Source organism: Anomalospiza imberbis, chromosome 26, assembly GCF_031753505.1.
Source record: "Anomalospiza imberbis isolate Cuckoo-Finch-1a 21T00152 chromosome 26, ASM3175350v1, whole genome shotgun sequence".
In the NCBI taxonomy this organism is placed as follows: Eukaryota; Metazoa; Chordata; class Aves; order Passeriformes; family Viduidae; genus Anomalospiza; species Anomalospiza imberbis.
In genome coordinates this window covers 2,416,575-2,426,725 of record NC_089706.1, presented here as the reverse complement: position 1 = coordinate 2,426,725, position 10,151 = coordinate 2,416,575, and the positions used below count along the sequence as shown (strand labels likewise).

Genomic DNA, 10,151 nt, shown 5'->3' with positions numbered 1-10,151 from the left:
GTGACCTGGTGGCCCTGGCACCTGCAGGGCCCCCCGGCCCCCCTGTGACCTGGTGGCCCTGCCGCCTGCAGGGTCCCCCAGCCCCTCTGTGACCTGGTGGCCCTGGCACCTGCAGGGTCCCCAGCCCCCCTGTGACCTGGTGGCCCTGGCACCTGCAGGGGTCCCCAGCTTCTCCGTGACCTGGTGGCCCTGGCACCTGCAGGGGTCCCCAGCTTCTCCGTGACCTGGTGGCCCTGGCACCTGCAGGGTCCCCCGGCCCCCCTGTGACCTGGTGGCCCTGGCACCTGCAGGGTCCCCAAGCCCCTCTGTGACCTGGTGGCCCTGGCACCTGCAGGGTCCCCCGGCCCCTCCGTGACCTGGTGGCCCGGGCACCTGCAAGGTCCTCCAGCCCCTCCGTGACCTGGTGGCCCTGGCACCTGCAGGGTCCCCCAGCCCCACCAGGACCTGGTGGCCCTGGCACCTGCAGGGTCCCCAAGCCCCTCCAGGACCTGGTGGCCCTGGCACCTGCAGGGGTCCCCAGCCCCTCCGTGACCTGGTGGCCCTGGCACCTGCAGGGTCCCCCAGCCCCCTGTGACCTGGTGGCCCTGGCACCTGCAGGGTCCCCCAGCCCCTCCGTGACCTGGTGGCCCTGGCACCTGCAGGGTCCCCAAGCCCCTCCAGGACCTGGTGGCCCTGGCACCTGCAGGGTCCCCAAGCCCCTCCGTGACCTGGTGGCCCTGGCACCTACAGGGTCCCCCAGCCCCTCTGTGACCTGGTGGCCCTGGCACCTGCAGGGTCCCCCAGCCCCTCCGTGACCTGGTGGCCCTGGCACCTGCAGGGTCCCCCGGCCCCTCCGTGACCTGGTGGCCCTGGCACCTGCAGGGTCCCCCAGCCCCTCCGTGACCTGGTGGCCCTGGCACCTGCAGGGTCCCCCGGCCCCTCTGTTGTGCACCCGGGTAGCCCCAGCCTCGCTGTCCCCTGTCCCCACACAGCAGGGTGACAGCAGAGCCCGTGCCCCGGCTGGGACACACATGGGGTGGTTTTGTGGGTGTGTGATGAGGTGACAGCTCGGTGACATCAGAGCAAACCCTGGCCTCGGGGCTGCCTGGGCTGGGGTCCCTCGTGTCCCTCCCCGCCACCCCCCGTGTCCCTCCCCACCCCCGGGTTTGAAAACGAAAAACAAGGAAGGAAGGAAGGAAGGAAGGGAGGAAGGGGAGCTGAGCTGGCCCTGGCGAGCAGCAAAGCCGTTTTCACTTCTTTCTTCTCCTTTTCGTTCTCGCTGCCCCTCGGTTCCCAGCCCAGCTGGGGTTGGGCTGGGTGCGTGGTCCCTGCCCTGTCCCCCGTCCTGTCCCCGGGGGTCCCCGCTCCTGCCTGGAGCGGCTGATGGATTTTTCCGCTCCTAAACGGCCTCGATCGACCGGGAAATGGAACACAGGAGGGGCTGGGACCTCGTGCAGTGCCTCTGTGGGTTCTCAGAGGGTGGCAGGAGGTGTGTGTGGCACTCGCAGGGGCTGCGGTGGCCGTGCCTGGCAGGCGCCCGGTGCCACCTCCCCTGGCAGGGTAAGGCGATCCCCGGGGCTAAATCTGGAAAATGCCTCCGGGCAGCTTGGGTTTCTCAGCCACACCTGAGCCTGGGGACACTGGTGTGGCTCCTCCAGGTGGCACTGGGTGCCCGCTGCCAGCTCGGGCAGTGGCTCTGTCACCAGCCTGGCCCCCGGCGTTGCGGGGCAGCGCCCGATGTCCCTGCAGCACGTCCCAGCGGTTGCTGAGCAGCCAGCCCCGTGTCACCACCGGCTGTCACCGCAGGGCTGAGGGACAGCTCGGGGCTCTGTGGAGGCCTGGGGGGGCTGAGGGAGGGCTGGAGCAGCTCTGGGCATCCTCCAGCTGGAGCCACCGCCGAGTGCCACCATTGGGGCGCTGGGTCCTTGCTGGTACAACACCCCCGGAGGGAAAGCGAGGAAGGGCCAGAAATAACTGTGCTGCTGAGCAGCCACTGAGACATTTGGAAGGGAGATGCATTCCCTGGCTCCGGCCCCGCCTTGGGGCTGGGGGTGCTGCTGGAGCCCCGTGTGCTGCGCTGCTCCGGGCTGGAAAAGCGGAGTCAGCTGTGGAGAGGGGCTGGGATCATCCAGATTTTCCTTCCCTTTCAACCCCTCAGTCCCCTTCCCTACTGCTCCATCTCCCACTCCAGGCCTCCCACCGCTGTGGTGCCTCCCTGTGCACCAGGATGAGCCTGGGAAATCTCTCCTGATTTTTCTATCTCCCCACCCTTGCTCCCTCCCCATGCCTCTCTCCTGCCTCTCCAGCTTTCTCAAAGGGTTCCCAGCTGTCCTCAAAGGGGGGAAAAAAGCTGGAGAATTGATTCTTGTGGGTGTTGCAGCCTCCAGGGACGAGGCTGGCTTGGGCTCTCCCAGTAAGGACCAGTCTGGGGCTCCCACTGGTGCTGGGATTGCTCCGGTTCAGTGGGAGAGCCACTCCCAGGAATAACAGGATGGAGCTGCCATTCCACGTGCTCCTCTGGCTGTCCCCATGGATCAAGGGAGGGTGGGATATGTCCCCAGGGTGGGACGTGGGCCCCACGTCCCCATCCTGTCCCGCTGCCGTCCTCCTGCCGGGGCTGACTCAGAGCGAAAGCAGAAGCTGCTCAGCATTTTGGGGGGTGGGGGGGAAGCCAAGCAGAACCAAAGGGGTTATTTTAAACCTGACCTAATTTCCCCCCTCTCCTCACCAAGCCAAGCCCTGGCCACCCTTCCCCATCCTCATCCTCATCTTCTGCAGCTCTTCTCGGGGAGCTTTTGACTCTCCCACCCCCATTTTCTAGGGGAGTCCTGCAGCCAGGCTGGGTGGTGGCACTGGGGCCAGCAGGGCTCGGTGGGTGCTGTGTTGTGGGTGGCTGTGCCTTGACACCCTTCCCGTGACACCCACGAGTGCCAGCCCTTCTCTCTCGCCCTTCCCTTCATGTTTGGGGTTGTACATCCCCCGTGGGCATCAGCCGTGGGTTTCCCCCTTCATTCAGCCTTGGTTTGGGGTTGTAAATCCCCCGTGGGCATCAGCCGTGGGTTTCCCCCTTCATTCAGCCTTGGGTTGGGGTTGTAAATCCCCCGTGGGCATCAGCCGTGGGTTTCCCCCTTCATTCAGCCTTGGGTTGGGGTTGTAAATCCCCCGTGGGCATCAGTCGTGGGTTTCCCCCTTCATTCAGCCTTGGTTTGGGGTTGTACATCCCCCGTGGGCATCAGCCGTGGGTTTCCCCCTTCATTCAGCCTTGTTGCATCCTCTGGGATCTTTTCCAGGCTTGTTTCTCATCCCCGTGCCCTCCTCCAGGGCTGTTCGCGCATCCCCCTTAACGATGCTCCAGTGGATCTCTGTCCCCGGCTCCGGGCTCCCATCCCCCTTCGGCCAGGCCACCACGGCTAATTAATTCCCTTCCCCTGGCCGCTCAATAGCTGCTCTTGAGCTGTGTCATCGCGTTGCCGCTGCCTTGATTTCATTTCCCCTCCGGGTAACGCGTGGCACCGGCTCCGGGTGGCTGCCACCGCCGAGGCCCCTCCGTCCCTGAACTTGCATTTAAACAGCAAAACCCTGCAGATTTCTCTGGTTTCCCCTCCCTGCCTGTCCCCCTCGCAGCTGTTCCTTTGCCTCCCGTGCAGGGATGCACGGGCTATGATGCTGCGCTCCGGACCCCCGCGGCACCTCCCGCATCCCAGCCCCTCGTGGGAAAGCGGCCCCGTGGAAAGCCCCGGCGGCCGTGGCTGAGGCGGCTCCCCGAGCCCCGGCATCCCCCCACCCTCCGCGGGCCGCCGTCCCCTTTGTCCCGGGGAACAAGGGCCGGTCTGTGCCGGGCGGGGGCCGCTGCGGTCCCCCCCCGTCCCTGCGCTCGCGTGCGGGTCCCGCACAGAGCTCGCCTTGTTCGCCCCGCGCCGGAGCCGGGCTTTGCTTCGACCTGCCCCCGGCTCCTGGCACCCGCCGGGCCTTTTCTTCCTGCTCTTCCCTCGCTTTCTCTTTCCCTTTCGCTCCCGGGCTCGCTCTGGGTTCTGCGGTGTTTGGGAAGTGGCTCCGGGGTGAGTGCACGGCGCTCCATCGGGGTTACGGTCCTGCCAGACCCTAATTTCCCTCCCCTCCTTGTCAATCCCAGCTCTGGCCACCCTTCCTCATCCTCATCCTCATCCTCATCCTCATCCTCATCCTCATCCTCATCCTCATCCTCGATAGTTTCCCTTCTCTAGAGCTTCCTGGGGGTGCTTTTGACTTTCTCAGCCCTGTTTTCTGTAAGGACACAGCTGGGAGGGGGGGCTCACAGCCAGGCTGGGTGGTGGGACCAGGTCCTCCTGCTGTGTGACAGGAGGGCAGAGCCATCCAGCCCGCCCTGGGATGATCCTCCTGGATTAGTCACGAGCCAGTGTGGGCGCTCTGGGATGCTTCTCCGTGCCTCAGTTTCCCCGGTGTGCAAGGCTGTCGGTGACGTGCCATGTCCTCTTGCCAGGGTGACCTCTGTGCCAGGCGGGCTCGTGGCTGCCAGCCCCGCGTGCCACCATGGCGTCCCGCATCGGGCTGCGGATGGAGCTGATGAAGCAGCAGGCGCAGCAGGAAGCGGAGCGGGAGCGGGTGCAGCAGCAGATGATGATGAACTACATGCAGCAGCAGCGCATGCCCGTGGCCTCCAGCCCCGCCATCAACACCCCCGTCCACTTCCAGACCCCGCCGCCCGTGCCCGGAGAGGTCCTCAAGGTACCGTGGTGTCCCCACCACACGGGTCTGGGACGGCCCACGGGGTCCCTGATGGGTTTTGTCCCCGCAGGTCCAGTCCTACCTGGAGAACCCCACCACCTACCACCTGCAGAAGTCTCGGGACAAGAAGGTCCAGGCTTATCTCTCCGAAACCTACGGGAACAAGTTCGCCGCCCACGTCAGCCCCGCCAGCCACTCTCCCAAGCCCCCCCCGGCCGCGTCCCCCGGCGTCCGGCCCGGCCACGTCCTGTCCTCCTCGGCGGGCAACAGCGCTCCCAACAGCCCCATGGCCATGCTCAACATCGGCTCCAACCCCGAGCGGGAGGTGAGGAGGTGTCACCGGGCTGTGGGGACATGCAGGGTGCTGGGAAGGGCAGCGGAGCCCACGGGCACGTGTCCTTTTCCCTTTCAGTTTGATGAGGTCATCGATGACATCATACGCCTGGATGATGTTTTGGGCTACATGAACCCCGAAGTCCACATGCCCAACACGGTGAGTGGGGGGTGACAGGAAGGGGCTGGACCTGGGCGTGCCACAGCCCCGTCCTTGCAGCTACAGAGGTGGCACCGAGGGGACCTTGTGCCACATCCCCGCAGCGGTGCCTCGATGGCAGCCCAAGCCAACCTTGTCCCTGGTGACAGCAACACCCACAAGAATCAGTTCTCCAGCTTTTTTCCCCCTTGAGGACAGTTGGGAACCATTTGAAAAAGCTGGAGAGGTGGGAGAGGGGCATGGGGAGGGAACAAGGGTGGGGAGATGGGAGAGCCAGGAGAGGTTTCCCTGCCAGGAGCTCCCCCAGAGCAGCACCGTGTCCGGGTCAGATCCATGTGGCAGCTCGTGCCTCCCAGTGGGGTTCATCCCTCCCAGCCCTTCTCAGACGTGATTCACCTGCCCTATTTTAGATGTTGGCCATGGCAGGGGATCAGCAGTGCCTTTTGAAGTCCTGTTTTCTTTTCTGCTCTGGTGAAAGCTGCATTAAGGACCTGGGAAGACAATTCCACCTGCCCAGTTGGGCGTGATCCCGGTGCCCAGCCCTGCATGGAGCTAACCCAGCTGTCCCTCTGCTTTCCAGCTGCCCATGTCCAGCAGTCACATGAATGTCTACAGTGGGGACCCGCAGGTGACGGCGTCACTCGTTGGTGTCACCAGCAGCTCCTGCCCCGCCGACCTCACCCAGAAGAGAGAGCTCACAGGTACGTCCTGGCCCCAGAGTGAGTGACAAAAATGGGGCTGCCCTGTCCCCACGGGGGTACAGGGGTTGCAGTGCCAGCCCAGGAGCAGCTTTGTCCCCTCTGGGTGACACCGTGGGTCTCTTGCAGATGCCGAGAGCCGAGCCCTGGCCAAAGAGCGCCAGAAGAAAGACAATCACAACCTGAGTGAGTTCAGCTCTGCCTTTCCCTCTCCTGACCCCACGGCCTTTCCCCATCACTCTTCATCCTCATTCCCACTTCCTCTGAGCTGCGTCCCCCTTCCCATCCCAGCTGACCCTCAGGAAAGACCCCCTGAGCTCCTCTTTCCTGGCTGTGCACAGTGGGGTACAGGAGAAACCCCGCTGTCCTCCCAGGGGGAGATCAGACCTGCTGGGCCAGGGATGGAGCAGGGTTGGCTCCTGAGCTTCCTCATCCTGGGCTCCCCAGTTCCATTGGGGCACGACAGAGGGGTGTGGGACACGAGGGACATGAAGGACACGTGGGGGGGACACGGAGCCTTCCCTGCTCCTGCTGCCTCCTCACCTCCATCCCTCTCCTCTCACCCGCAGTCGAGAGGCGGCGAAGGTTCAACATCAACGACCGCATCAAGGAGCTGGGAATGCTGATCCCCAAAGCCAACGACCTGTACGTACCCGTGCCTCCTGCACGGCTGGGATCCCTGGGGGCTTCTTGGGTGGAGGAGGGGTGAGGGGCCACGCTGCTGGCACCCAGCTCCATCCCTTTTTCCATCCTGGGTGACAGGGACGTGCGCTGGAACAAAGGGACGATCCTGAAGGCGTCCGTGGACTACATCAAGAGGATGCAGAAGGACCTGCAGAGGTCCCGGGACCTGGAGAATCACTCGCGGCGCCTGGAGATGGCGAACAAGCAGCTGCTGCTCCGCATCCAGGTGAGCTTCCCTGGGCTCTCCCCTGCCTCTGCCCCACCCCAGCCCCACCAGCCCCTCACTCCTGCCCCACCGAGGGTGTGGCCAGGGCCGTCTCCTGCTGTTTTTTGGCTGGGAAGTCACCAGGAGCAAGGTTTTTGAGACAAACCTGATGTCTGAGCTCACTGCAGCGTGCTGAGCTTCGCATGGATCGCCATGGATCTTCCAGGGGCTCCTTCTCAGTCCGTGCCACCTCTGTGCACGTCCCTGTGCCGTGCCCCCGAGTGTGACACTCCCACCAAAGCCCCTCTGTGTCCCCTTGGCAGGAGCTGGAGATGCAGGCACGTGTCCACGGGCTGCCCACCTCCTCGCCCTCGGGCGTCAACGTGGCCGAGCTGGCTCAGCAGGTGGTCAAGCAAGAAGCCAGCGGGGACGAGGGGACCCTGGAGCCACTGCTGCCACCCCCGGACCCCGAACCGCAGCCGGCGCTGCCCGCGCCGCCCCAGTCTCCCTATCACCAGCTGGACTTTACCCACAGCCTGAGCTTCGAGGACGGCTCCCAGGGCTTCCCGGACAGCGCTTCCTTCCCATCCCTATCCAAGAAGGAGCTGGACTTGATGCTGATGCAGGACACGATGCTGCCCCTGGCCTCTGACCCCTTGTTCTCGGCCATGTCCCCGGAGGCCTCCAAGGCCAGCAGTCGCCGCAGCAGCTTCAGCATGGAGGACGCGGACATGCTGTGATGGGCAGCTGCCAGGGCAGGGGCTGCAGCGCCAGCTTTGGGTGGGCAAGCCCCAGGACACTCCTGGCAGGAGGAGCCCGTCCCGCCATGCACTTGAACCTCCCCAGGAGTACCTTTCTCTATGCAACGGGGGCTCGGGTCGGGTGCCACCGTGTCTCTCGCAGCTTCTTTTTGCCAGGAGGGGAACGGACCTTCCTGGCTTTGCCGTGGCACTGGCCTGACTGCAGATTCCACAGCCTGGGATCGACGTCTCGGCTGCTTTGCCTTTCAGCAGAAGCCTCCTGGCCTCACCCCCCTGGCCAGGGTGGTGCCGCGGAGCCTCGAGCCCCCGGGACGATGCTGGGAGCTTTGTGTCCTCTTTGGTGTCTCCTCGCCTTCTCCAGGATCCTTCATCCCCACCGAGTCTTCCCCAGCCCCTGGGTGCTTCCCAGTCCATCCAGTTCCTCCTTCCTGGGAGCACCCGCTGCCTCTGGGGTCACAGGAGGGCGACAAGGTGTTAATTAGTGCGTGTTCGTTAACACGGCACCGCCGGGGGCGTTGTCTGCAGGTGGGTGTTGAAGGTATCCAGAACACCTGGAATGGTGGGGAGGTTTGATGCTCCACCAACCCCCTGTTGTCACCCCCACCTTGTGGGGCAGCACCCACCACCCCAAAACCTGCGGGCAAGGCTGCCAGGTGACCCCTGAGTGTCCTCGAGATGTCCCTGCAGTGTCTGTGCCCCGTGATACCCCCAGCTCTTTCCTGGGAGGATAAAAGGGTTTTTTACACTTCTGGTTTTGGGGATACTTCTTCAAAGTCCTGCCCCTCGTGGGAGTGAAGCTCCAGGGAATGGTTTGTGCCAGCTGCCGAACCTGAGCCGCTGCTCCCAGCTGGGAATTCGGGGGTGGTTTCTCTTCCCAGTGTCACCAGTTTGTCCCACAGCTCTGTGCTGGGGAGCTGCTTTGGGCTCTGCCTCAGGTCCAGCTGCAGGCCGGGAGGGAGCTGGGAAGGGCGGGATGAAAGATCCTCCATGGGTTTATGAAGGGAGAGAAGGGAGGCCGGAGAGGAGAGGTGACCCCTTGGCCATTGTCCCCCCCGGGCTGGGGGGTCACTCTGAGCCCCCCCATCCTGGAGCTGGGTGTCCTGGGGAGACAGAGGTGCCCCGTGGGGGCAGGATTTGGGGTTGGAGGTGGGGGACAGCCCCACAGAGGGGCCTGTGGGACGTGAGGGTGCGGGGAAGTGCAGAAGGTGGGGAGGAAGAGGGAGGAGGAGTTGGAGCAGCCCTGGAGCAGGGCAGGGAGCAGGAAGGGTCCGGAGGGGACTCTGGGTGACCAGAGAGGGGCACCTGGAGAAGAGAAGGATCCAGGAGATCTCAGAGCCCCTCCAGGGTCTAAAGGGGCTCTGGGCTGGAGCTCTGGGGGTGTTCACAGGAGGCCTTGGCACCCTTTGTGTGCTGCCATCAGTGCCTGGAAAGAGAATTGTCCCCACCAGGGTCACCCCTGGCCGTGCTGGGGGCCCCTGGGCGTGGGAGAGCCACGGATCTGTGCCCTCCAGAGGGGTTGGGTGGGTGCTCCAGGGCACGAAATCCCATGGGAAATTTGGATTATTGTGGCTTTAGGGTGCCCATGGGCAAGGCCTGGCCACTGCTCAGCACGAGATGTCTCCCCTGGCTGTGAGTAAACAGTTGTGGATTATAATTACTATTTTTTTTTAATATTTTTTGGGAGTTTTGTTTGTTTTTCTTTTTTTTTTTTTTTTAATGCACTGTGCTCTGATTAAAAAAAAATTTTACTACTGTTTTATAAATAAATGTATAAAAGAATGAACTGGAATGGAAGAAGAATCATTAAAAATATATTTATTTACAACATCCTAGAGCGTGGCAGCTTCTTCTTTGTCCTGGAGGCTGGATCAGCATCACCTCAGGGTTCTGTAGAACCCCTCTGGGTGTTGGGACCCCTGGGCCAGGCAAGTTTTGGGGATTCTCCTGCCCAGTGCAAGGGGGAAAAAAAATCTACTTTTAAAGTGAACTGCTGAGCCTGTGCCTGGCAAAACTTATCCCAAGCCACGTCTGCAGCCCCTCAGCCACGTGCCAGGTTCCCACTCCCCTCGGTGCTGGTGTTAAACACACACAGGAGGGGGAAAAAAGCAAGGAAATCCACCTTAAATTAGACTTCCCAGGCTGGAAAATCACAGGGGTTTAGCTTGGAAACTTTATTAAAAGGAGAAGGAGGGGGAAAAAAAAGTGAGAAGAGGCTGAAGGTGGTGGGGGGGGGGAGAAGGAGCGAGTGGTTCCAGACACTTTGGAGAGGGGAAAAAAAATTAAAAAAAAAAAAATCCCTGATTTGATTTATCAGGGGAGTGTGAGCACTAAATAGAGAACAACGCCTGAAGTGTGAATTATTTCCTATATTAACACAGAGAAAAACTGATAGCCTTTTCATGTCAGGAGAATAGCATGTGGGGAGGGAGGGGAGCCAATGACATTGTTCCAGCCCGGGCTTTGCTCACTCTTTATCAGGCTGAGATCAAAATTTATTCCCAGGATGAGGCCTGCGGCCCGGCTGAGGCCCTAGAGATTTTTAAGGGCCTAATTAAGAAAACAGGATGAAAATGGCGAAATAAGAGGGCAATTTACTTCTTGCAGAA

The 10,151-nt window shown here is 62.4% G+C and overlaps 1 protein-coding gene across 1 annotated transcript; it reads left to right on the top strand.

Annotated features, from left to right (window-relative positions):
• The first annotated feature begins 4,487 nt into the window (after nucleotides 1-4,487).
• Nucleotides 4,488-8,145, top strand: TFEB (transcription factor EB). Its single transcript, XM_068173305.1, has 8 exons — nucleotides 4,488-4,704; nucleotides 4,775-5,029; nucleotides 5,117-5,197; nucleotides 5,778-5,898; nucleotides 6,025-6,081; nucleotides 6,465-6,540; nucleotides 6,658-6,805; nucleotides 7,108-8,145. The coding sequence occupies exons 1-8, from the start codon at nucleotides 4,510-4,512 to the stop codon at nucleotides 7,522-7,524; spliced, it is 1,350 nt and encodes a 449-aa protein (XP_068029406.1). The 5' UTR covers nucleotides 4,488-4,509; the 3' UTR covers nucleotides 7,525-8,145.
• Nucleotides 8,146-10,151: the final 2,006 nt, after the last annotated feature.

What these genes read in the sequence shown, in the direction of transcription:
- TFEB (XM_068173305.1), top strand. Translation starts at nt 4,510, where the DNA reads ATGGCGTCCCGCATCGGGCTGCGGATGGAGCTGATGAAGCAGCAGGCG. An exon ending in TGCCCGGAGAGGTCCTCAAG is followed by an intron (nt 4,705 to 4,774) that starts GTACCGTGGTGT and finishes TTGTCCCCGCAG; the next exon opens with GTCCAGTCCTACCTGGAGAA. An exon ending in AGCTGCTGCTCCGCATCCAG is followed by an intron (nt 6,806 to 7,107) that starts GTGAGCTTCCCT and finishes TCCCCTTGGCAG; the next exon opens with GAGCTGGAGATGCAGGCACG.